Source organism: Mustela putorius, unplaced genomic scaffold (assembly GCF_011764305.1).
Source record: "Mustela putorius furo isolate JIRA1106 unplaced genomic scaffold, ASM1176430v1.1 tig00537227_pilon_pilon_pilon, whole genome shotgun sequence".
NCBI lineage: Eukaryota > Metazoa > Chordata > Mammalia > Carnivora > Mustelidae > Mustela > Mustela putorius.
This window is the reverse complement of record NW_025422368.1, coordinates 35,338,553-35,366,016: the sequence shown is the minus strand read 5'-3', so window position 1 is coordinate 35,366,016 and position 27,464 is coordinate 35,338,553. Positions and strand designations below refer to the sequence as shown.

At 40.0% G+C, this 27,464-nt stretch overlaps 1 protein-coding gene across 1 annotated transcript; it reads left to right on the top strand.

The window, feature by feature from the left end:
- The first annotated feature begins 322 nt into the window (after positions 1–322).
- CREBL2 (cAMP responsive element binding protein like 2) lies at positions 323–26,455 on the top strand. Its single transcript, XM_004755824.3, has 4 exons — positions 323–667; positions 19,113–19,310; positions 20,720–20,864; positions 23,323–26,455. The coding sequence occupies exons 1-4, from the start codon at positions 653–655 to the stop codon at positions 23,325–23,327; spliced, it is 363 nt and encodes a 120-aa protein (XP_004755881.1). The 5' UTR covers positions 323–652; the 3' UTR covers positions 23,328–26,455.
- The last annotated feature ends 1,009 nt before the right edge of the window (positions 26,456–27,464 follow it).

Here is a 27,464-nt window from a genome sequence, read left to right as displayed (position 1 = left end):
AATCTTCAGGGCTTCCTCGGTGTCCCGGAGGAGGGCCTGCTCCCAGGGCTCCTCCTTGGGGCGGGCATCTGTGGGGCCCCAAAGTCATCCCACCAGTGCCCAGAGCGCTGGAAGTCCAAGATAGCGCTCTGCTGGAAACGTAGTCTGGCCTCCTGACTGGCTCCTCCCCAGCAGCGCTCGCCGGCAGGAGGAAAACAGACGCCTTGCTGAGGGTATGTGGATATTGTAGTTTTCTTCTTAGTCAGCCCTGCACATAGTGCGTTGGGGAGAACTACAATCCCCAGAATGCGCCCCGAATACGGCAACCGAAGAGGCCATTCCGCGTGCAGTGCTCCCGCCCACCCTCCCGTCCGGGCCGCTCTCCAGGGCGTCTGTAAACACACCCCGAGACTGTCATGGAGGGGGAGGAGGAGGCGGCGGCGGCGAAAGGAGGCGTTTTGGGCCGCCTCCAGGGTCCGCTCTGTCATTCCTGAACTGGTCCCTCGTCCCCGTGACTGTGGCATCAGGGAATCGAACTATTAGGCGAAAGGAGGAGACAGTCAGAACCATATCCCCTTCTTCCCCCGGGGCGGGGGCCGGGCCGGGCCAGGCCGGCTGAGCCGGGGGAGGGCAGTGGGAGGGAGCGCCTGGCCAGGCCGGCCTGTCCGCCGAGATGGATGACAGTAAGGTAAGTCCTGTGGTTTGCACGCGCAGCTGCCGCCGCCGCCGCCTGCTTGTCGCTAAGTGCTAGACCCGCCGCTGAACCTCAGCCTGGTAGCCACGCCAACACCCAGGAAACACCTGCCATAGACACCCCTGCGCCTCCAGTTATTACCCCATGGTGCCCAGCCAGGAATTCAGGGAACAGGGGGCTGCGTCTTTCCAGAAAGGGCTCTCTCCTCTGGGAATTTTTCACTCCCAGGACAAGCCTGTTTGTCAGCTTTTCCAGGTAGTGCAAAGCCTAGTCCCTAACTTGCCTAGCGAAGTAAGTGAAGAAACCACGGTGCTTTTTATTTTTTTGCCTTCCCCTGCCCCCCTCCCAGACTTTCTCTGGTTTGGAGACCTTAATTAGGGCACCCTGAACCAGCCCTATTCCCCTTGAAGGTTCCCCTTTCTTCTCTCAGGCTCCCTTACTCAATGCCCCATTCATATAATCAGTTCACTCCCCCTCTGAGATATTTTCCTGTGGTTGGTTGGAGCACTCTGCTAAGCTCCTGTTGCTATTCGTCCAGAATCTAACCTCCTGTAGAAAGCCTTCTCTAAGAGAAGTAGTGAATTCCTTCTTGTTAATCTGTCTTAATTTCCTACCACCTTTTGCCATCCAAATCAGTTATCCCTATGATTCTAACAGACATTGTTCATAGTTGGCTAATTCATAGAGTTTATGTATAACTATTTCTGTCTTTATGTCTATCCACATTAATGCTGTCTAGTTTTAGCTCATGAAGATAGGGATGGTCAGCTTATTGATGTTTTAGAATGTTTAGGAAATTGGACTCTTTTTTTTTTTAAGGAGTCAGGCTAATAGACTTTGGCAGTTTTGAAGTAGAAATAATTCCTTCTCTATGCCTTTAAGAGGTCTTACTTTCCACAATTTCTGGCATACTGCTCATGCTAGCTTTTCCCTTCGTTTGGGTGCCCTTTCACCCTCCACCAAACCAGTAATACTCTGCTGCTGTCACTTTTTTGTTTCACTCATCCTTAGAGTGAAAAAATTTCTAGATTCTCCATGCTGCTTGGGTTATTCTACATTATCTCCTCTTCCTGTTCTCACAGAAGGCTCTGAGCAAAGTGGTAGGCAGAAGGGAAAGCCCATTGCAATACTTTGGAATTGAGACTCACCTGGAGAAACAGTTTGCTTGTGAAGTAGCAAACCCTAACAGGAAGTGGTCTTTCCGAGACAGAAAGGGGGAGTTCTGAAAGTTTTCCAGAAACATCAGAAAATAATTTTTCCATGAAAGTCTTGCTAGCTTGATTGCTCAGTATTAATATTGAAAGAAAATCTGAATACCGTATCCATTACCTTTTTCAGAATAATGTTATGGCTCTTTAAGATGCTAAAATAACATTGCTTTTTAATTTCCTTAATTTGAGGCTCTCACAGTATATTCTATAAAATTTTTAGTTTCCTTTTCAGACTTTTGAAACATTTAATAACTTTCTCAAAGTCTTCACTAGTCTCAAGTCCAAAAAAAATACATAGGATTTGGAGTTATTTTACTTAGCCATAAAATCACATAGGAGCTGTTTCTAAAACTAGCAACCTGTAGTGGAGGGTATAAAATTTTATTGTTTTCCCTAAAAGAGTGAGGTTAAATCTGGGGGGTAGAAAGCAAAATGAACTCAGTTCTCATTCTTTTTAATTCATTGTTTTTAGAAACCAGCAGTTTCTTAAATCTTTAATGATTATGGAAAAGAAAATTTACTCCACATGTCTGTGGAGGGATAGTGCCTCTGCGAATACACTACTTTCACTTTGAATACACGTTATAGTTGTGGATGAGTAATATTTAAATGCCATGTACAGCAAGATCAGACTGCTCTTCAGCAGCCAGACAGTATGAAACAGCCCTGAAGTCTTTGGCAGCTCCCAGCCTGGCCTTTCTCTGTGCTCTAGTTGTTACAGTCCCACAGAATTATATTGTCCTCCTAGCACAGACATACATACACACAAAACACATTTTCTCCTCACATTATGTATCGGCGATAGAGCCTCAGGTTCCATTTTCTCCTGTATAAGGGGAGGTGAGAGTTGGGGCTTGGAATTATGGTGGTTGTGCATAAAGTATGATCAGAGAGCGTAAAGGCTGACAAACTGGCTGACGGCAAAGCCAGGGGAATAGGAAGAGGATGGGGAGGGCAGGAGTAGCAGTTGTAGAGAGACCGTATTTGAATTAGCAGGTCAGGGAAACAGGTGATGATGATGTGAGGACTTCCCTATATAAAGATTCTGTATTCTGAGTTGGGTTTTTAAAAATAATTTTTTAAAAGATTTTATTGTTTATTTCACAGAGGAGAGAGCACAAGGGGGGGGGGGTTGGAGGGAGAAGCAGACTTCCTGCTGAGTAGGGAGCCCCACAAGGGGCGGGGCTTGATCCCAGTGCCTGGAGATCAGGACTTGAGTTGAAGGTAGATGCTTAACTGACTCTCGGCGCCTCTTCTGAGTTCTTTTCAGCAGTGGTGATGAATGAGTTTGCCAGGAGCTCTCCACATTCTGTCACCTACCTTTCTGGAGTCAGAGAGGATAGATTTGAATGGGAGTGCACCTTTACCTTTCTACCCTAGCAATGTGCCTGATACAGCATCGAATACTCACTAATAGTGATTGGGTTGAAACAGAGTGGCCTTAAGAAGATTGCCCTGAGGGTGCCTGGGTGGCTCAGTGTTAACCCATGATCTCGGGGTCCTGGGATCGAGTCCCGCATCAGGCTCTCTGCTTGGCAGGGAGTCTGCTTCCTCCTCTTTCTCTGCCTGCCTCTCTGCCTACTTGTGATCTCTCTCTGTCAAATGAATAAATAAATAAAAGCTTTTTTAAAAAAGAAGATTGCCCTGATGTGCCTGGGCTTTATGCTCCATTGAGCCACCTAGGCAGAGTATATACATACAATGGCAAATGGCAAAAATAAAGCAAGAGGTAGATGGGCACCTAAAAGTGGGGGCTTGGGAAAGTGCTAAGCAGCAGAGCTCAAACTTTGACTGAGTAGATCTCTACTAATTGGGAAAGAAAAATCTTGGCTGAGTTCATTAAACTTTCTGAGTTTCCATTTTATCTTCTAAATGGTTAATATCGTTTTCACAGGCTTTGTTGAGGATTAGGGATAATGCATTACTATAAAGCATTGAGTACGGAGTCTAACACATAGTAAACACACACAAAAAATATTATTGTTACTAGTTACTATAGTTACTAGTAACTATTGTTACTAAGAGTGACTTCTTTGGTCCTTAGGTACCTGAGATGCTCATTTTAGTAATTATTAATTGTGTGTTATTCCTAACATTTGCAGCCATGTTTATGCTTACACTTCCCTTTGCTCCTTTGTCCCCAGATGGGACGGGGCAATGGGATGAAGCATGAAATTAACTTAAGGGCACCTGGGTGGCTCAGTGGGTTAAGCCTCTGCCTTTGGCTCAGGTCATGATCTCAGGGTCTTGGGATTAAGCCCCGCATCAGGCTCTCTGTTCAGCAGGGAGCCCGTTTCCTTCTCTCTCTCTCTCTGCCTCCCTCTCTGCCTACTTGTGAGCTCTCTCTCTCTGTGTCAAATAAATAAATAAAATCTTTAAAAAAAAGAAGAAATCAGCTTAAGCTGTGTATTTAACTATCAGATTGTGAGAAAGGTAGTCTCATGAGCCTACCTCATGTAGGCTCATAGGAAGAAGTGCTTATTTTTATGAAAGCTGCTTCTTCCTCACCTGTTGCATTCAGTTACAAAGAAAATAAAAGTGTGTTGTTTTCAGAGGCTTTGATCATAGGCAGGTTTTTATTTTTTTATTTTATATTTGACTTTTCTGTTTATTGAATCAATGACTGATATAAATTGAAATATCCTTGACCAGACGTGTTCCTGCCACAAACTAAGCTGGTAAAAGACTGCCATACTGTATTGCCTGGCACTATAGGGCATCAAGTTTCAGTTGAGTGACTGATAGGAGATTGGCCCAGACGCTGGCCACAGTATGGTAATGTGGACGCTCTTCTCCTTCATAGACTTCCTGTCTACCTGTATTACACACGATGATCTGAAAATAAGGTTTCTCACATCTTCCTTACCTCTTACGTAAGAAGATAGGATCTTCTGTTCCATTCTGTGTTTCTGAGTAGTGTTGGTTCTTGCAAAAATTTTTAACTTGACCCAAAAATGTCTTTGACACTCCCAGATCTGTCCTTTGGCCCCTACCTGTCTTGAGCAGTGCCACAAATCCCAGACATTTTATGTTTTTCCTGTCCTCCTCTTCATCAGTGCTATCCACAAGACCAAAACAGAAGAGCCAGCTCCTCTACCAAACAAATCTGTGACAGATTTAATATGCCTTCCCTTCCTGTCTAGGTTACATGCATATTTTACATAGGGCACCTCACAAGATAGTTTACCCCTAAGGAGTAATTTCAATAATACAGAAACCAGTTGAAATCTAAGTTTACATTTTATTCAGAATGATTAGTTCTTTTAAGGTTTTCAGGAAAGTGTATTTATTCATTAATTCCTTAAATATTTGTTGGTCACCTAATATGTACATGCATTATGCTAGACAGAGAAAGGTGGAAAAGTTTATGACTATTCTTGGGAGCTTACATTTCAGTGGGCTCGGCAGACATATAGAATAGTCATTACAATAGAGTGAGGTAAAAAATAAGGGCGATAGAGGCAAAGTGCTTTTGGAGCAGTAAGAACAGATGCCTCTCTAGGCATGTCAGACACTGGTTCACACAGTAGGAGTGAATCTGTGAGGAAGAATAGGAGTCCTCCAGAAAGTGGAAGAGAAGGAAGATCTTGCACTAAAGCGTACTGCACTGATTAACAAGTATTATGCTACAAGTTAGATCAGGAATTGGCAAATTTTCAGTAAAGAGCCAGGTAGTAATTATTTGCCGGCCATTTTGATCTCTGTTGCTATTACTCAGCCCTGCCAGTTTAGCACAAAGTATCTATAGGCAAAACTTAATGACTGGGTGTGGCTGTCTTCTAATAAACCTTCTATTTACCAAAAGTGGCAACAGACTTGACCAGCAGGGCTGTAGGTTGCTGACCCCTGAGCTATAAAGCTTAAAGTACCAGTAGAGGCATGGCAGAGATGAGGATGGAAAGTAAGCCGGGACCAGATCACAATATGCCTGGCAAGTTAAGCTCCCAAATTCTGGTCTGTATTTTTCTTTTTTCTTTCTTTTTTTTATTTTATTTATGTATTTGACAGAGAGAGATCACAAGTAGGCAGAGAGGCAGGCAGAGGGAGAAAGAGGGGGAAGCAGGCTCCCTGCTGAGCAGAGAGCCCGATGTGGGGCTTGATGTGGGGGCTCGATCCCAGGACCCTGGGATCATGACCTGAGCCAAAGGCAGAGGCTTTAACCCAGTAAGCCACCCAGGTGCCCCATGGTCTGTATTTTTTCAAGTGTGGAATAGAGGAAACACCTGCTGACCCAGAATCTTGGGAATGGGGCTTGGGAATTTGAATTTTAATTAGGCTCCCCAACTGAGTGGGGAATATGCTTACCCAAGTTTAAAAACCAAGGCCATGCACGTTGGGGAGCCCCTGAAGGATTTTAAAGCAGACATGACAATATCCGATGTGCGTCTTTGAAGGAAAAAATGATAATGGCTATATGGAGAGTGGATTAGGGTAAAGATGTAGGAACTTGGATAAGACTAGAAGCAGGTGGTTCAATTAGTAAAGAACATGGATTTTGACATATAATCAAAGTTCAGATCTCCTTTACCACTTCCAAGCTGTCTTTTATCTCTTCTAAACTGAATTTCTTCATTGGATGGGTTAATAAAACTCTAATGAGTTATTGTGAGAACTAAAGGTAGTAACAGTTGATCCTTGGGGCATCTGGCTGGCTCAGTCAGTAGAGCATGTGACTCTTGATCTCAGGTCACGAATTCAGGTCCCATGTTGGGCATAGAACTTACTTTAAAAAAAAAAAAATCAGTTGACCATTGAGCAATGCAGGTTTGAAGTGCACCGACCCACTTATACATGACTTCTTAAAAAATAAATATAGTACAATACTGTAAATATGTTTTCTCATCCTTATGATTCTCTTCTCTAGCTTGACTGTAGGATTACAATATATAACACATATACAAAATATGCAACAATTGACTATGTGAATGGTAAAGCTTCAACAATAGGCCAGTAGTAGTCAAGTTTTGGGGGAAGTGAAAAGTTACAGACGGTTTTTTGACTGCTTGGGGGTTGGCACCCATTACCCTCGTGTTGTTCAAGAGTTAGCTGTAGTGGGCGCCTGGGTGGCTCAGTGGGTTAAAGCCTCTGCCTTCGGCTCAGGTCATGATCTCAGGATCCTGGGATCGAGTCCCACATCGGGCTCTCTGCTCAGCAGGGAGCCTGCTTCCTCCTCTCTCTCTACCTGCCTCTCTGCCTACTTCTGATCTCTCTCTGTCAAATAAATAAATAAAATCTTTAAAAAAAAAAAAAAAAAAGAGTTAGCTGTAGTATGTGAACCCATATCAAAAGAACTTAGTACATCATGGGTTCTCAATAAATGCTAGTGCTTTCTGACCCTGTACCAGCTCGGTTAATTGCTCATGAGAAAGGCCTGAGCTGAAGACCATATTGAGACTATTACAGTGGTTGTAGTTGATGGAGTATGCATAAAATCCTTTGAGGTGAAGAGTGTGGACAGAAAAGAGAGCTAAAGAGACAAAACCCTAGAAAACAATAAAATGATCCGAAGGGGCTGAATAACAGGACTCAGCAACATAAATGGGAACGGAGAAGTTAGTGATACAGGAGAACGAGAACAAAAAGGGCTATTCCATTTATCGAAGGGAGCAGAGAATTTTAAAGAACGGGCTTAGTCTACGATATGAGACGCTACAAAAAAAAAGTGTCAAGTAAACAGTGAAAAAGTATCTGCTGGACTTGGAAAATAGGAGATTGTTTATGAACCTAGCAAGAGAATTTTCCCTGGAGAGATAGGGTAGAAGCCAGAATGTGGCGGTTGAGAAAGAGGTGGGCAGGAATGAAGCAAAGACAGTTAGGTATAGACCACTCTTAGTCGGTTTTTAACAGTTTCAGGCATTGCTCAGGTATATGTTGGATGGCTTCCCACACATAGCTGGGGGCCGGAGTGGGCATAGGTGTTGGGAGAGGAGAGGCAGGAGTTAACTCTCAGTTCAGAGAGGCCTACTTTATCTGCTTTCTCCTTCCGTGGACTAGAAGAACTGGCAGAAAGGTTAGCAGCAGGAAGATGTGATTAGATTTTCTTTCTGAAGATCTGGTAAATAAAAGGCCTAACCCACAGCTGTGAAGGAAGTTTTGGGAGTCTTAACACCAAATGAAAATGCAGCTACTTGTTTTTTCTTTAAAGTGGTAAAGAGCACTAGCTGGGAACATTCATATCTATCTTATTTTTCTTAAAACAGTTGGAGGTAACTTTTCACTTCATGTTTTTGAAAAGAGCACAACAAGCCCTCCTGCTCTATTTTGTTTTTAGCTGGAGCTGTTGCTCCCTACCCTTTCGGGTAAATGTGTAAATGCGATAATTCTGTTAGACTTAACAGCTTGAAACTTTTATGAGTTGCTTTAAGAATTAGAGCATTAGGATGTAAATAAGTGCAAAAAGGGTAGTAAAATAGTTAAGAGTTCTTAACTGGTTTTTCAGATTTTATATCCCTTATGAGGGAGCTTTTTTTTTTTTTTTAACAACTTATGTAAGTTGGCAGTCATAGTAGTGATATCAACTTAAGTCTGTTTCAGAATATTCCTAATTTTTCTTTGCATTTATTTATTCAATCAGTCATTTAATAAATGCCTCCCACATGCCTGGCTCCGGGCTGCATATGGCCCAGTTATGGTTGAGGTTATGGAAGTAGAAAACACGGACGGCTTTGGTACATGAGGAGCTCACGTTACTCGGAGGAGAAAGAACTTAAATCTGTGAGGCCACTAGAAAAAAAGCAATGTAATGTACAAATTCATTGTGTTCACTGTATGTTCCAGGCATTAGGAGAAGAAAAATGACACGGGAAGGGGGTGATTGTCAGGGAGAGCTTCAGAGGAAGAGGGCTATAGCTGACCCTAACCAAAGAAAACATAACATTTGCTATTGCAGATTTTGGGAAGATGGAGGGAACATTTAGAGAAATGGTGAAGATTAGGTGGGAATGCAGGGGACAGAGTGAGGTCCTGAGGAGGCATGACTTCATACAATGCCCCTGTTAGAAGTAAGAAAGAGAAGACTGGCTTGGTGAGCAGGAGCCCGGATGTAGTAGGCTGAATGGTGGCCCCTAAAAAGATGCATTGATGTCCTAATCCCTGCAACCTGTGAATATCACCTTATATGGTAAAAATTTACCTTATTTGGCCAAAAAAAAAAAAAAGTGATTGAGTTAATGATTTTGAGAGGAAGAATTTATCCTAGATTATCTGGGTGGGCCCTCAATCCAATGACAAGTGTCCTCATGAGAATGAAGCCAAAGGAGATTTGGCAGACAGGTATGGAGGCAGTGAGACCACAGAGGTAGAGGTTCGACTGATAGGGCCAAATATCAAGGCATGCTGATAGCTACTAGACACTGGATGAGGCAAAGGATGGATTCTCTCCCCTACGGTTTCCGAAGGGAATGCAACCCTGCTGAACTTCCAGCCTCCAGAACAGAAAGAATACATTTGTGTTGTTTTAATCACCACCAGCTTGTGGTAATTGTCACAGCAGCCAATAGCAAACTGATACATGGGAGATGGTGACCCTGGAATCAGTGCTGAGTCAGAGGTCTTCTCTTGTGCTGGAGAGTAACATGGCCACAGGGCCATTAAAGTTTATTCTTTGTATAATGATTAGATACCACTTTTTTACAATGAGTGGAAATACAGCAAAGTTATTTTAAAAAGCTGAAAAGAAAGGTTAACTTGGCCCCTCTGCAGGATAGATTAGCTGGGAAAGTGGGAATGGAAAAGGAGAGATGGTAGGAAGACCCACTGAGAAACTATTGTAATAACCTGTGAGTGGGGCTCAGACTGATATGGGTAGTAAGAGTAGAGAGGAAAGGTAGATAAGAATTTTTTAAGGAATAGATTGGCATGACTTCAGTTGGTGGGCATGGAGAGCCACAATAGTAGAGGGAAATTTCAAGGAAGCATAAAATGAAAAAGCTTGTTAGTTAACCTCCTCACCACCATCCTCCATCAGGTGCCTGAGGTCACAGTGAGCTGGAATAAATGAATGACTAGATAGCATTAATACTGAAGTGCATGTAAAGCACCTGTCAGTTTTAGAGCGTTTTCAGGGCATGATTTGATCAAGGCAGTAAGTCCTACCATGAAATTTGGTGGAAACAGTCGTACTTGATGATAGTGAGTTAATTCGTGACAAGTTGCTATGATGCAAATCAAGGGTCTTAGGTTCTAGATCCCGCTCTGATACTGAAATTCTCTGGACTAAAATTTTGTCATCTATAAAATAAAAAGACCACTATGCATCTCTCGTGTGTATATACATGCCTCCCTCCACTCCTGTATACACTGATATCCTGCCCCTTATGATGTTATTGTTTATTTCATGTCTGCTGTGTTTCATCAGTCCATATTCCTTACAATTTAGGACGCCCATCTTCTTACATTAATATTCCTGGAGTTTCACGCAGTTTGGGGTATGGTGGTGTTTAATAAATGGTTGTCAAATAAAGGAATTAATTTTCCCCGCTTTACCTGAAAAAGATGAGCATAGTGCTGTTTCCCTCACCTGAAATGGTGTGAAATAACATGTAGAGTGCCCAGCTCAAGACCTTGTCCCATAGTGAGTGCTCTCTCCCTACACACCTTGGTTTAGCCTTGAATTTTTAAAAATATGTTTTTAAAGATTTTATTTGTATGCCAGAGAGAGCACACAAGCTGGGAGAGTGACAGGCAGAGGGAGAAGCAGGCTCCCCATTGAGCAAGGAGCCCTCTGTGGGTCTCGATACCAGGACTGTGGGATCATGACCTGAGCCGAAGGCAGATGCTCAACAGACTGAGCCACCCAGGTATCCATTATCCTTGAATTTAAGTGCTTGTTGTTAGCTCCTGAAAAGCTAGAAGTAGAATGACCCAAGAGTTTCTGGAATAGTATTTAATCTGGACACTGGAGCCTTCCTCATTTTAAGAAGGCCCTAAAGAGCACATAACTCCTCTTTCTATGAAAGTTGAACTTGTTGGGGTTCCTGAGTGGCTCAGTTTAGTGTCTGTCTTTGGCTCCAGTCATGATGCCAGGGTCCTATAAAGGTAGTAAAAAGGTAGTAAAAAGGTCAGTGGTTGCCAACATTTTGGGAACAAGGGAGGAATAGGTGGAACATAGGATTTTTAGGGCAGTGAAAATATTCTGTATGTTTCTGTAATGGTGGATACATGATATATGCATTTTTCAAACCCATAGAACTATATAACACAAGGAGTGAACCCTAATGTAGACTTTGGAGATATTAATAACATTGGCTTATCAATTGTAATGAATGTACTACACTAATGCAAGATGTTAATAATAGGGGACGCTGGAAGGGTGGAGGAAAAGGGGATATATGGGAACTCTGTACTTTTCTGCTTAATTTTTTGTAAACCTAAAAGAGCTCTAAAAAGCAAAGTATAGAGCACCTGGGTGGCTCAGTGGGTTAAGCTGATGCCTTCGGCTCGGGTCCTGATCCTAGGGTCGTAGGATGGAGTCTCGCTTCAGGCTCTCTGCTTTGGCGGGGAGCCTGCTTCCCCCCATCTCTCGCTGCCTGCCTCTCTGCCTACTGGTGCTCTCTGTCAAATAAAAAAAAGCAAAGTATATTAATTTTAAATTTTCTCCCATTCTATGGGTTGACCTTAATGGTGTTTTGTTTGTTTATTTGTTTGTTTTAAAGGTTTTATTTACTTATTTGACAGAGAGATCACAAGTAGGCAGAGAGGCAGGTGGGGGGGGGCGGGGAAGCAGGCTCCCTGCTGAGCAGAGAGCCTGACACAGGGCTGTATCCCAGGACCCTGAGATCATGACCTGAGCCAAAGGCAGAGAGAGGCTTGTCCCACTGAGCCACCCAGTTGCCTCTAATGGTGTTTTTTAAAGCATAAAATTTTTAATTTTGAAGTCCAGTTTATTTTTTCTTTTGTTGTATATACTTGTGATGTCATATCTAAGAATTCATGGCCTAATCCAAGGGCACAAATTTATTTCTGTTTTCCTCTACAAGTTTTATAGGTTACATTTAGGGCTTTGTTTTATTTTGAGTTAATTTTTATATATGTCATGTTGTAGGAGTCCAGCTTAATTCTTTTGCTTGTAGATCCCAGTTGTTCCAGCACCATTTATTGAAAAGACTATTCTTTTCCCATTTCTCTATTGCTGTGGCACCTTACTGAAAATCAATCGATCATAAACGTAAGGGGTTATTTCTGGATTCTCAGTTCTTTTTCATTGATATGTATGTTTACCCCTGTGCCATTGCCACACTATCTTGATTACTGTAGCTTTCTAATAAATTTTGAAATCAGAAAGCATAAGCCATTCCACTTTTGTTATTTTTAAAGATTGGCTGTTTTGGGTCCTCACATTTTCATATGAATTTTTTTTATTATATTGTCAATTTCTGCAAAAAGACAGCTGGGATTTTTTTTAAAGTAATCTCTACACCCCACATGGGGCTCAAACTCAGGACTGCGAGATCAAGAGTCAAATGCTGTACCAAATGAGCCAGCCATGTGCCCCCAGTTGGGGTTTTGATAGGGATCATGTTGAATCTGTAGATCAATTAGGGGAGTATTGTCATCTTAACAATATAAAGTCTTCCAATCCATTAACATGGGATGTCTTTCTTTTTATTAGATCATTAGTTTCTTATAATGCTGTTTTGTGGTTTTCAGTGTATAAGTCTCACTTTAGGTATCAGGCTAATAATAATGGCAAATGTTCTTTTCTGGTTTTTTGGAAGAGTTTGTAAAGAATTAGTGTTAGTTCTTTAAATGTTTGGTAGAATTCACCAGTGAACTCACTTGGACCTGACCTTTTCTTTGTGGGAGATTTTCCAATTACTAATTCAATCTCTTTATTTGTTATAGGACTTTTCAGATTTTCTATTTTTTCCTCTCAAGTCAGTTTTGTTACTTTGTATCTTTCTAGGAATTTGTCCATTTCTTCTAGGTTATCTAGATTTGGGCCTATAATTTTTCATGCTATCCCATGTAATCATTTTTATTTCTGTAAAATTGGTAGGGATGATGTCTACTAAAATCTGTCTTGATTTTATATTTTGGGTTGTTGTTTTCTTTTCTTTTTTCTTTTCTTTTTTTTTTTTACTTTTATTTATTTACTCCAGAGAGAGAGAGCACAAGCAGGGGGATCAGAAGGGTCCCTGCTGAGCAGGGACCCAGATTCGGGGCCCAATCCCAGGACCCTGGGACCATGATCCAAGCCAAAGGCAGATACTTAACTGCCTGAGCCACCCAAGCACCTCTTGATTTTAGTATTTTAAATGTTTTCTCTTGAACAGTTTAGCCCAAGTTTTGTTGATTTTGCTGATCTTTTTGAAGAACCAACTTTTGGTTTCATTGACTTTCTCTGTTGTTTTGCTCTCCTCTGTTTTGTTTATGTCTGTTACGATATTTGTTATTTCCTTCCACCAGCTTGCTTTGGGGTTAACTTGCTCCTCTTTTTCTAGTTTCTTAAGGTGGAAAGTTATGTTATTGATTTCAATTCTTCTTTTTTAGTTTAGGCATTTAGAGCTCCCTTTGAGCACTGCATTAGGTGGATCTCATCACATTTTGGCATATTGGGTTTTCCTTTTCATTCACTTCAAAGTAGTTTTCTCTTTTCCCTTGTGATCTCTTCTTTTTTTTTTTTTTTTAAGATTTTTATTTATTTATTTGACAGATCACAAGTAGGCAGAGAAGGAGGCAGAGAGGGTGGGGGGAAGCGGGCTCCTTGCTGAGCAGAGAGCCTGATGTGGGGCTGTATCCCAGGACTCTGGGATCATGACCTGAGCCGAAGGCAGAGGCTTTAACCCACTGAGCCACCCCGGTGCCCCTTGTGATCTCTTCTTTGACCCAGTTATTATTGAGGAACATCTTTAGTTTTTTTATCTGCTGTATTTATTAAATAATAATTGCTGTATACTGAGATAGAATTATATGACGGTCCTTAGTGCTTACTTTCTAAAAATAACATCTAGTTTTAGCTTGTCTGAATGGAGAAAATATTAAAACAACAACAAAAAACAAGTAGTTAACAGAAAAGTAGGATCTTCACTCTTACTTGCTTATAATAAATAGACTTGAACCTTTTTAACATATAATGAAGACAAACTTGGTATTGCAAAAGCCCTACTGAAATTTAACATCTCTGCTATCCTCCTTTGTGTAATAAATTCTCTGTGGAGAGTAAGAAAAAAATCAATGGCTAATAAGTTTGTTCATGAGGAGGGCTAGGGATACAAGCTTTCTGAGTGTTTCCCTTGGGACTTTCTATTTCTGGCTCACAAATGTGTTTGGGGGTGGGGAGAAGTAAAAGGGGTAGTAGATAAAGCTAAATTTTATATTACTTTCATAGTTTTCTTTGGCATTTGTGTTGGAGCATAAAAATCAGTATGTTTACTTAGCCACATTAATACACTTCCTTACAAAAGAAATACGATAGAGCAAGGGGACAATGTGGTAATCACTGAGTTTGTGAAAACTTTATGAAACATTGGCAAGGACGATTTTTGGCCCAGAGACATTTGGGAGGAATTCGTGAGGTTGATTTCAGTTTTAGTTTCTGGTTCCTTCTATTAATTTCTCCTAACTGTCCCCTAATCATTATGGCTTATGAAATACATGAAATTAAGTTGCTAAAGCAACTAGTATACCAATCCATATTTGTATAATACCTTTTTCTTTTCCTTTTTTTTTTCTTAAGATTTTATTTATTTATTTGACAGACAGAGATCACAAGTAGGTAGAGAGGCAGGCAGAGCGAGAGGAGGAAGCAGGCTCCCTGCGGAGCAGAGAGCCCGATGTGGGGCTCTATCCCAGGACTCTGGGATCATGACCCGAGCCGAAGGCAGAGGCTTTAACCCACCGAACCACCCAGGTGCTCCTCCTTTAAAAAAAAAAAAAAAAGATTTTATGTATTTTGAGCAAGAGAGTGTATGAGTGGGGGGAGGGGCAGAGAGAGAGAGAGAGAGAATCTCAAGCAAACTCTGTACTGAGCATGGAGCCTGATGTGGGGCTTGATCCCACAACTCTGAGATCATGACCTGAGCTGAGATCAAGAGTTGGGCACTTATGGGAAAACTGGACAGCTATATGTAGAAGAATGAAACTCGACCATTCTCTTACACCATACACAAAGATAAACTCAAAATGAATAAAAGACCTCAACGTGAGACAGGAATCCATCAGAATCCTAGAGGAGAACATAGGCAGTAATCTCTTCGATATCAGCCACAACAACTTCTTTCAAGATATGTCTCAAAAGGCAAAGGAAACAAAAGCGAAAATGAACTTTTGGGACTTCATCAGAATCAAAAGCTTCTGCACAGCAAAGGAAACAGTCAAGAAAACAAAGAGGCAACTCACGGAATGGGAGAAGATATTTGCAAATGACAGTACAGACAAAAGGTTGATATCCAGGATCTATAAAGAACTCCTCAAATTAAACACACACAAAACAGACAATCATATCAAAAAATGGGCAGAAGATAGGAACAGACACTTCTCCAATGAAGACATACAAATGACTATCAGACACATGAAAAAATGTTCATCATCACTAGCCCTCAGAGAGATTCAAATTAAAACCACATTGAGATATCACCTTACACCAGTTAGAATGGCCAAAATTAGCAAGACAGGAAACAACATGTGTTGGAGGGGATGTGGAGAAAGGGGAACCCTCTTCCACTGTTGGTGGGAATGCAAGTTGGTGCAGCCTCTTTGGAGAACAGTGTGGAGATTCCTCAAGAAATTAAAAATAGAACTTCCCTAGGACCCTGCAATTGCACTCCTGGGTATTTACCCCAAAGATACAGATGTAGTGAAAAGAAGGGCCATCTGTACCCCAATGTTTATAGCAGCAATGGCCATGATCGCCAAACTGTGGAAAGAACCAAGATGCCCTTCAAAGGACGATTGGATAAGGAAGATGTGGTCCATATACATTATGGAGTATTATGCCTCCATCAGAAAGGACGAATACCCAACTTTTGTAGGCAACATGGAACTGGAAGAGATGATGCTGAGTGAAATCAGTCAAGCAGAGAGAGTCAATTATCATATGGTTTCACTTATTTGTGGAGCATAACAAATAGCATGGAGGACATGGGGAGTTAGAGAGGAGAAAGGAGTTGGGGGAAATTGGAAGGGGAGGTGAACCATGAGAGACTCTGGACTCTGAAAATCTGAGGGTTTTGAAGGGGCGGGAGGTGGGAGGTTGGGGTACTAGGTGGTGGGTATTATAGAGGGCACAGATTGCATGGAGCACTGGGTGTGGTGCAAAAATAATGAATACTGTTATGCTGAAAATAAATAAAAAATAAATTAAAAAAAAAAAGTTGGGCACTTAACCAACTGAGCCACCCATGTGCCCCTGTATAATACCTTTTTCTTTATAAAATGCTCTTATGCTTAAGATTCCCAGTAATCCAGGGTGCCTGGGTGGCTCAGTGGGTTAAGCCTCTGCCTTCAGCTCAGATCATGATCTCAGGATCCTGGGATCAAGCCCTGCATTAGGCTCTCTGCTCAGCAGGGAGCCTGCTTCCCCCTTTCTCTCTGCCTGCCTCTCTGCCTACTTGTAATATCTCTCTGTGACAAATGAATAAATAAAATCTTTGGGGGAAAAAAAAAAAGATTCCCAGTAATCCTTTAATTGTACCTGAGTCTTGAAAACTGGTACACTAATCAGATTTTAGCTGGCATCCAAAAGCAAAAATTCAGTCTACCATTGAGGAAAATTAAACTAAGGAAGTGGTGGTTATGTGGTTTTAATGTAATTTTACAGGAGGGGACATAAAATATAGGAACCCTGGATTTATTCACTAGGCCTTTCTAATTAAAAAAGAAAGGAATAAAATAATATTACTACCATGAAAACTAAACAAAGGGTTATAACTGTTTTTGGATTTTTATGACTGTGTGAGGTTTACAAAATCAGTCAAGTCTCTAAAGTACACTGTGTCCTCTTTCTGGTTTCTCAAAGGCAGCCTCTCCTGAATTAATTAAAAACAAATATATGAGATAATTAAAAACAAATATATACAGTGTTGTGTTATTGTTGATTGAGTTCACTATGTAGAGAATAGATGTGTTTACCATTTATTTTACTATAGACCTGAATTTATGCTGTAAATATGTTCCTTTTTAAAAACTGTAGTAATAGCAAATATACTTTATTTCAATGTAAGATGATTTCAAAATATTTCATTAAAACTGCAGTTTCCTGAAGCGTATATTATTATATTGGAATAAAAACATGATAATGCATAGTATAAAAAGCTTTAAGAGACCTGTATTTTTTTTTTTTTTAAGAGAGAAAGTGCTTGGGGGTTGGGGGGCAAGAGGGAGTGGCAAAGGGAGAGGGAGAGAGAAGCAAACTCCTTGCTGAGCACAGAGCCCATGCAGAGCTCAATCCCAGGACCCTGAGATCATGACCTGAGCTGAAATCGAGTTGAACACTTAATCGACTGAGCCACCCAGGAACCCCTAAAAGACCTGTTTTTGAAAAGTTGGAACTAATTTGGGAGTAGTACTGAATCAACTAGCTTTACCACAGTGGTGGAAAGCAAGGTTTTTTCCCCAGAGCCCTGGAGTATTCAGCCTCACTTCAGAACCACCCTGTAAAAATGTGTGCTGTAGTGGTTAACCGTCCAACATGTTACCACCCAGCATCTGGTAAATGTGGCTGATTCATATGTACAGTTTGGTTTTCCACCTAACCATTATACTTAGTAATGAGCTGATCTTTATAGGGTACTGGATGTTGTTGGTGTCTGATAGTAATAGTGATTTTCAAACAAACTAATGAGAGTTTTTATAGCCACATGAATATTGAATTTGAGTTTCGTTACCTGATAAAGTTGCTACTTTATTGCAATGATTTGTCAGTGTTTGAGTTTTGTATCTTCTCTTTAACAATTGCCTTTTAAAGCCTCAGCAATATTCCTTTCAGAATACTGAAGTTGTGACATTTTTATTCCTTGAGGGTAATTTTCAGAAAGAACTAGGCATCATTCAGAACCTCATCAGATAAAGTAGATAATCTGAGGCAGACTGTGTTGTAGCTTCTAAGAAACTAGTTCTAAAAGCACTTTACCGAAAAGCTTGTTCATTGTAATAAATGTAACCCCTTTCAAGGTAATTGCTTTCAAGAAAATTTATTTGATGTTCAAGTTCAGGTTGATGTATTTAAAAATTCATCACATTTAGCTCATAGTTATGTGTTGTATAAGAACTTGGGGAGGTTCCAAAACTAAACAAGGAAGATTAAATTACTTTGTCTGTCACCAAAAAATTGTGCCTATGCAGGAAAATGAGTAACAGAGATATTGAAAAGATGTCATATGACTAGTGGGAGCAGGTAGAAATCTCCTGAGACAGTCTAGGGTTATAATTATACGCTTCTAAAGGCAGGAGAGAATTATCCCGAAGATGTCAGGGACTTCCCGTGTGTTCCTTTGGACTCGATAAACTTGAAGAGGGAAGTCATAGCCAAATTGCTAAGGATACATATTTATAAATAAATAAGTTAATGAAAAAAAATATATATATAACATAGGGCACTTGGGTGGCTCAGTTGGTTAAGTTTCTGCCTTAGGCTCAGGTCATGATTTCAGGGTCCTGGGGTCAAATCCCACATCTAACTCTCTGCTCAGAGTAGCAGGCTTCCCACCAAGCAGGGAGCACAGTGTGGGGGCTCCACCCCAAGACCCTAGGATCATGACCTGAGCCAAGTGCAGATGATTAACAGTTGAGCCACACAGACGTCCCCCCCCCCCATTGGTATTTTAACAAATATCGTCTCTTCTATGTGTTGTTTTTTAATGTCGAGATCACACTGAACTTAGAATTTTAAATATTGATTTTTTTTTACTTACTATTTTCTCAAGTCAATAAAAATTCCATGTAAACAAAGTATTTAGTGGCAGTCTTTTAGATTTTAGTATCCAGCTACATATGGTTCATAAAGTTTCCTGTTAAACTACTTAAAGATTGTTATTGAAGAAATAATAAAACTTAGAGTATTTCTTCTCTCACACTCATGATATCAAGAGTATCAGAAAACAAACAAACAAACAAACAAAAAACAGGAAGCAAAGACTCCTAAGGCATTTCATGGGATTATGCTTTCTAAGTTTCATAGGTTTCATTTACTACTTGTAAATGTTTTCCTTACTAATAATATGCAGCCATAGTCACTTTCCTAGAAACAGAACTAAGAGGAAAAAAATGGTTTCTTTTTTCTCTTGCTGAAGGTGGTTGGAGGGAAAGTAAAGAAGCCCGGCAAACGTGGTCGGAAGCCAGCCAAAATTGACTTGAAGGCAAAACTTGAGAGGAGCCGGCAGAGTGCAAGAGAATGCCGAGCTAGGAAAAAATTAAGATACCAGTATTTGGAAGAGTTGGTGTCCAGTCGGGAAAGAGCCATATGTGCCCTCAGAGAGGAACTGGAAATGGTAAGAAAGTCTACCAATAAACACATGAAAAAATCAACCTAACCTTAGCAAATTAAAGTATGGAGATACCAATTTTCATGTATCCACTTGACAAATCTGGGAAAGAAATCTGTTAGCCAGGAGGTAGGCAAGTAAGCGTTTTCGCACAGTGCTGGTGGAAGCAGAATGTACAAGACTGTTTCTCTGAGGGACTGTTCATGAAAGAAAAAAATGGAAAATAACCCAAATGTACAAGAATAGGAGATTTTTTAATGGCTGCAAAGTAGCCAACATTCAGATATTGGACTACTTTGCAGCCATTAAAAAAAATCACGATGCACATATATATTTACTGCTATAGAAAGGCATTCACAATATATGGCTAAGTGCAAAAGGCAATATAGCAGTATTTAACAATATGCATTGTATACCACTTGTATTTCATATTTATTCACCATGTTTCATTCATTCATTAAGACTTTGGGTTATGAATGTTAAAGAGAAGATGAAATGTTAAAGAGAATGGAAATCTCATTACTATGACCTCAAGGGAGGAGGTGACAGGTTGGAGAAGAGAGAATACTACTATGATCATTACAAAACTGGGACAGGCTACTATCTCAGCATTTTAAAAGGCAAGACATAAGGTTGGGTCTTGAAGAGAATCCAGATAGATTTAAAAAATATATGTATATTGAATTTGACTTATGCTATAAATTATTTCTCACGCTCTGCAGTGTAAACCACTTGAGGGCATAGCCTTTGAACTGACTAATCTTTGTATATCCCCAAAGTCCGTAGTATACATTTCAGTAGAAAGTAGACATTCAGTGAATGTTTATGAAAGAGAACGGAAATTACAGAATTATTTATTTTAGGAATGGAAATGATAATGTGATAGCAAAAAGAGAAGGATCCTAATTAGTGGCACACTGTGGGGAGATGTTCTTTTCACTAGAGGGTCCTTCTTTTTTTTTTTTTTTAAAGATTTTATTTATTTATCAGAGAGGGGGGGTGGAGAGAGAGCACAGGCAGACAGAATAGCAGGCAGAGGCAGAGGGAGAAGCAGGCTCCCTGCCAAGCAAGGAGCCCGACGTGGGACTCGATCCCAGGACGCTGGGATCATGACCTGAGCCGAAGGCAGCTGCTTAACCAACTGAGCCACCCAGGCGTCCCAAGAGGGACCTTCTAAATCTGAACGCTACTCCAGTGTATCACAAGAAGAATCATCAGCAGTTGCCTACCCTCTTCTGAAAGATGGCAGGCCTTATACATGTCCTCCGTGGGAAACAGGAAATATGGTGGAGGGCAGGATTCCCAGCAGCCAGTTTGACCTCTAGTTATGGAAATTACTACTTCTAGGATTTCCACCAGTGGTTCCTGAACTCTGACTAGTAAAATTTTACTTAAATATATTTTACATATTTCAGTACAAGCAGTGGTGCATGGCAATGGACCAAGGAAAAATCCCTTCTGAAATCAAGGCCCTACTCACTGGAGAAGAGCAAAGCAAATCTCAGCAGAACTCAAGCAGGCACACAAAAGCTGGGAAGACAGACGCTAATAGCAATTCCTGTGAGTACAATGAGGGGGAGCGTTTATATTTAGAGGAGCATCTTCAGGTAGGGTTTCCATTGACCTCTTTCCTTGGTATATCATTAAATAAAATGTTGATGTCATTTGTAATACACTAATAGCAAGTGAAATAGTGTTAGATTCTAAATACTGAAGTGAATTTTACATGGGATCTATGAAGAGCAACTGCTAAATGTATGGAAGAATTTTAAAGTAGACTTAGCCCATAAATGGGAGTATACCATTCCAGTTATTGTTGGTAATAATGCCTTTTATTTGTATTTTGATTTACAGCTTACAAAACACTTTCACTTATATTTATCTTGTTTTTCCTCCAATGTTTGTGTTAAGATTACTTTTTATTTTATAGATGAAGAAATAGCAGAGGAGGGCGCCTGGGTGGCTCAGTTGGTTGAGCTACTGCCTTCAGCTCAGGTCATGATCCTGGAGTCCCAGGTTGGCAGGGTGTCTTCTTCTTCTCTGACCTTCCCCCTCTCATTCTCTCTCTCTCAAATAAAATCTTAAAAAAAAAAAAAAAAAAAAAAAAAGCAGAGGAGTTGGATAAGGCACCCAAGGTCACACAGCTCTAATGGGAAAACCTGTCTTCACCTAGTCCAAACTCTATCTAGTACAGTAGCCCATCACTGTAGGATTATTTTTAATTATGGTGAAATTTACATAACAAACATTTTAAAGTAATAATTCAGAAATATTTGGTACATTCACAGTATTGTACAATCACCACTTCTATGTAGTTACAAAGCATTTTATCACCCCTAAAGAAAATCCCGAATTCATTAAACAGTTACTTGTTATTCCATCCCTCCCGCCCTTGGCAACTGTGAATTTACCTTCTGTCTCTGTGGAGTTACCTATTCTGGATAAATTTCATGTAAATGGAAACATACAGCATGAGATTTTCTGTATCTGGCCTCTTTTCAGCTAGCATGATGTTTTCAAGCTTCATCCACATTATAGCATATACTCGTCCTTTTTACATTTTGTGGCTATATAATATTCCAGTGTGTATGTATATAATAATTGATTTATCTATTGGTCTATTGACATTTGATTCTCCCTTTTGGTTATTGTGAACAGTATGCTTTGAAACACGACCAGACAAGTATGTGTTTGAGTACTTGTTTTCAATTCTTTGGGTTATACACCTAGAAGGAGAATTGCTGGGTCATATGGTAACTCCACATTTAACTTTTAGAGGAACCACTGTTTTCCACAGTAGCTGAAATATGCTGCATTCCTACCAGTAAGATAGGAAGCTTTCCATTTCTCTACATCTTGCCTGTGCCTTTTGTTTTCCATTTTTAAAAACTACAGCCTTCCTAAGATGTGAAGTAGTATCTGATTGTGGTATTGATTTGCATTTCCCTGAAGACTAATGGTGCCGAGCATCTCTTCTTGTGCTTCATGACCATTTGTATATCTTCTCTAAAGAAATGTCGTAAGTCCCTTGCCCACATTTTAATTGAATTTTTTTTTATTTTGTTGTTGAGTTGTAAGAGTTCTTTATATATTCTAGGTTCTAGACCTTTATCAGAAATATTTTGCAGATATTTCTCTCATTGTATAGGTTGTCTTTTAACATTCTTGATAGTGTCCTATTAAGAATGCACGAAACATTGAAATTTTGTTGAAGTCCAGTTTATCTGTTTTTTTCTTTTGTTCATGCTTTGTCATGTGTAACAATCCATTGCTAAATCCAAGGTCATGAAGACTTACCCCTATGTTTTATTCTAAGAGTTTTATGGTTTTAGCTCTTATATTTTAGCTCATTGATCCATTTTGAATTTATTTTCTATATGGTGTGAGATAGAGGTCCAGTTGAATTCTTTTGCATGTGAATATCCAGTAGTTCCAGCTCTATTTGTTGATGAGACCAGGAAGATTTAGTAATGAAGATGTATGGATTGGTTTCTTTGTCATTGTGACTGCTTTGGGAGCACTTGTAACAGTTTTAAAAGTATGTTATAAACTTTTTATCTTTTAAAATTTTTTTAAAGTTTTTTGTTTGTTTGTTTGTTTGTTTTGAGAGAGAGAGAGAATGGGGGGAGGGGTAGGAGGGAGGAAGAGGGACAAACATACCCTGCATTCATTGCAGAGCCTGATGCAGGGCTCAGTCTCAGGACCCTGAGATCACCACTTGAGCCAAACTAAGAGTCGGCCACCCAACCAACTAAGCCACCCAGATACCCCTCTTTTAAAATATTTTTATGAAATTGAAGGGTTTGCTTTTTGTTAGCCTTTCTTAGGTGAGGTAACATTTGCCTTAATCTAAATTGAATTAATGAAAAAAAACCCAGATCAGCTCATTTTCCTTTCAATACCTATTTTTAAAAAGCCTTTCTCCATAGATACTAAACAAACAAAATGTATTTTAAAACAGATTAACCAAGCTTCGTTGACTTGCAAGCATTCTTACATTGGTAACTTTATCTTTCAGGGTGAAGATTTTATAAAATGACAAGTCACTGATTGAAGCCAATACTTTATCCTATGGAGGATGAATGGGCAAGATTGTACTTCTTGGCTCCATCTACTACCTACTGCTCAGTAGTCATCTCTGTAAATCTGCAATTTCTACCAAAATGTGTGATCATAGATCCCAAAGGATTTTGCTTTAACTTTCAACACTTAGAAAATTTATAAACATTCAGACCTGTTCTGGTTGCCTTTGCCACCCATGGCATTGAACATGTTGCAATGCTTGAAAACACAGGAGTAGAGAGAAGTGGGTGAAGATTGTATTTTTGCACCTTAACTCTACATTGCTTTATTGGTTAATTTATATTCTTTCCATGTATTTCATGTCATTGTATGTGTATGTGTGTGTAGGTGTGTCACCTTCTTTTATGTTTTTGACTGCCCTACAAAGAGAAACCAAATGGGCTGATTACCAAGTTCTCAGCCTTTATGGACCGAATCTTATTTGTTTCTATTTACTTGAGTAATGTTTATTTTCTGCATGAACCATGATTTCTCCTGTGAGCCATTCCAGCATAAGCTGTGAATATGTATTAACAAATATATACATTTCTATTTTTATAATCCATAATGATATGCCTGTTTTAAATAATGTACATGTTAACAAAATCCATCAGGAAAGCCCCCAAGACAGCGTCTGTTTAAAATTTTTGTTGCTGTCTTCTCAAACTATATTTATAAAAGTTTGCTAGGGCCTAGTCCATACTTGGAGAATAATTAGTCAAATTTTATTTTTAAGCAAGAAGTAACCTTTTAGGCATTTCAGCAGCAGACATCCTCTTGACAACCTAGAATATGTATGTATGTACGTATATATGTATGTGTTTCTATCGTATGTCTGTATATGTATGTGGGGAGGGTAGGAGTGAATGTTCACACACATTGCCTTGTGTAGTCAACTAACTCGGAGTATTTTCCTAAAGAAAATAGGATGAAATTAGCTGCTGAGATCGAGTTTCTGCCTCAAGAGATCTGGAACAAACCGAGGGAGAAATTGTTAGTAGATCTAATGGCTGTAGGCATAACCAGAACACTTAGTTTCTTCCCTGACATGAGTTTCCGCAGGAAAATGTTCTGAGCCAGGAAGAAACACACTATGGGTGTGCATCTGGTTTGGCCCTGACGGCACCTCCGCTCTGGAGTGAAGCCGTGAGCTGGAGTTGTGCACAGCAGGCGGCTGGTGGGCCAGGCAGGAGGGGCACAAGGCCAGAATGGTTCTTTGCAGTTCCTGTCACAGCTCCATTTACTTTCTTCCTGACTACCAGAGTGATGGTTGAGGAATCAAGCTCATCATATTCTACTTGCAAGTAGACTAGGAATCTTTCATTTTCCTCACTGAGACACTTTATCACTCTCTTCTCTTTCCCATAGTTAAATCAGGAACTGTGTTCTCTGTTGCTGCTAAATTATAATTGTTCTTAGCTCTAATGAAGCAAATATCTGGCTTCTGAACAGTATGTTTTGTTATGAAATGGCAGTCTAAGAGGAGGCATCATCGTCTAGACTGTGGGGTGGAACAAAAGATGGACCACGTAGTGTCAGATTACAAGGTACTCTCCCCCCTTCTCTTAGGCCACACGTTTGAATGAAGTGCTTCCCTTTCGCCTGAGTTCCTGAAGATCTCTTGTGGGTAGATTGCAAACTCAGATCTAGTCTAGTCCTGTGTGACTACTGATATACCACTAGCCCAGCCTGTTGGGTCTCTCTGTGTTTCGGAGGACTGGGGGTTTAAGAGTATTTAATGTCTTTTTAGGATCACAAATATAGATAGATTAAAGATTGTTAATATTCAGACCTTCAGAATTTAAGTGTTTTAAATATAGTGTTCAGATTGTAATGGGTATGTTTTTGCCATCTGGTCTACTCAAGTGTATATTTTTATTTAGCAAAACAGCCCAAGATTTACTCTGTGTTGCTTTGTTCAGTACCTTTTGAATTCCCCAGAAGAGTTGTTTTCAAAGCAAACATTCCAAAATGAATGTGGCTCTTCAATGGAATGTCTCCATTGTGCTTGAAGTATTTCTTCTCTGGTTGTAACGTTAAATTACAAGGTCATTTGAGCTACCCTCCCCCCTCACCCCTAGTATCTTTATAAGAGCAGTGACTTTGTCCTCAGGTAGAGGATGTGTAATTTGGGATGACAGTAAATTACAGCTTACTGAGTTTATTCCTAAACCGATCTTTTTGGTATTTTAAAGTAGATCATACCAAGAGAAAGTTCCTTGGTCTTAAAAAGGAATGTTTTGATTGCTTTGGGTATTGTGCTGGCTGCACGCTTTGGCCACTTGAAGCATGTTAATAAATGTCACTGATTAAAACAGCTGGAGCATTTCTTTTCCCATTCCAGTTAAGAAGCAGCATACTGAAACCGTAGCATCTCTCCCTCTCTGTAATGACAGCACCCAGGCTGAGAGAGAACAGAGGAGGGTGAGAGAATCGGTAAGCTCTGTCCCTGTGGCATCAGTGCTATTCTCTGTGCTCCCTGAGTAAAGAGAGTAATGTTTTCTTTTTCTTTCTTTTTTCCCCCCCAAAGAAAGGAAGGTAAGGGGAAAATACCTATTTGTGTATTCAGACCAGTCATATTCTGTCATTAACTTAGCATAGACCTGCCACATAGTAGAACAACTGAACATAATAGGGAATAAGTTTGACCAGGTCAAGTTTTAGAATATAGCTGACATTCTTAAAATTTTTTTTCCTATTTTATCTAAAAGCTGTCTGTTGCATCTAAATCAGAATCTGTCTTACTGCAGCAAATTCATATCACCATGTACCAGCTAGTTGACAGTATTTATCAGCATCACCGTTTAGCATTTTACTTCATCATCTTTGAATTATGATAGACTTGATTTGGCTCATTGCAAAAAGCATAGGTTTAAACTGGAGCTAGCTTTAGTTAAAATAAAGGCAAAAAAAATTTAAAAACATAAATACTATATTTCACCGAAATCAGTTGCATATTATCAATTACATATTTAGTTTTAAAAGAGAGGAAGATTATTATGGTATTTGGGGGTGTTGAGGGAATTTTTCTTTCTCTGAAGAGCATTGTACAATTATATTTTTATGAAAAATAAAATATCTTCACCAGAGACATCTCAAATGGTCTGTTTTACAATATTGAAGTAATGTCCATGTTAGCACAGAGTAGTAAAAAGAGTGAGATTTAAGCAGAAGAACTGGTCTTGGGTCATTTTCTGAGTCACCTTGAAATCATTTACCTCTTAGTCTGTTTCTCATCTTTAAGAAAGGGGAAGATAACTTTCACAGAGTAATTTGCAGGCTAAATAGGAGTTATGAGCAACTTCTTCTTAATTAGTAAAGAACTATATTAAATTTAAAATAGTCACATATGCCTGAGTTTGTCTATTGTTAGAATTTAAATCACTGAAGGTAATTATTTTATTTAATGAGCTGGAATTTAAACATGGAGGGTTGTAGGTATCACATTTCTGAAGTCTTTTTAGCTTCATCATTATGTCTATCCCTGGACTGTAAGAGTTGGAAGCCATTTTTAGCAATAATAGCCTTCTGTTAATTAAGCTAATTTTAAGAATAATTAGTGTTCTAACTGGTAATAATCCTATAATCTGCATAAAGCAGGTTTTCAGGCTGCTAGGTAACTTGGTTCTCTTTTCCCTTATTCCATCCATTTTACTTAACTATAGAGTAGTCATGAATCAGAGCCAAGACTGCCATGTAAGGTTGTGCCAATTGTGCACTGCACAAAGGCACCCAGTTGAGGAGGTGAATGGACCTAAAATCGGGCTCACATTTCCTCCAACAGGCCATGTGCGGTGGAGAGGACAGGGCACCTGTGGCACAAATCTGTCCAGAGAGGTGCCTTTTTAAAATATGCCCTAGGGGCACCTGGGTGGCTCAGTGGGTTAAGCCGCTGCCTTCGGCTCAGGTCATGATCTCAGGGTCCTGGGATCGAGTCCCGCATCGGGTTCTCTGCTCAGCGGGGAGCCTGCTTCCCTCTCTCTCTGCCTGCCTTTCCATCTACTTGTGATTTCTCTCTGTCAAATAAATAAATAAAATCTTAAAATAAATAAATAAATAAATAAATAAATAAATAAAATAAAATATGCCCTAACGGAG

What these genes read in the sequence shown, in the direction of transcription:
- CREBL2 (XM_004755824.3), top strand. An exon ending in TCAGAGAGGAACTGGAAATG is followed by an intron (nt 19,311 to 20,719) that starts GTAAGAAAGTCT and finishes TACATATTTCAG; the next exon opens with TACAAGCAGTGGTGCATGGC.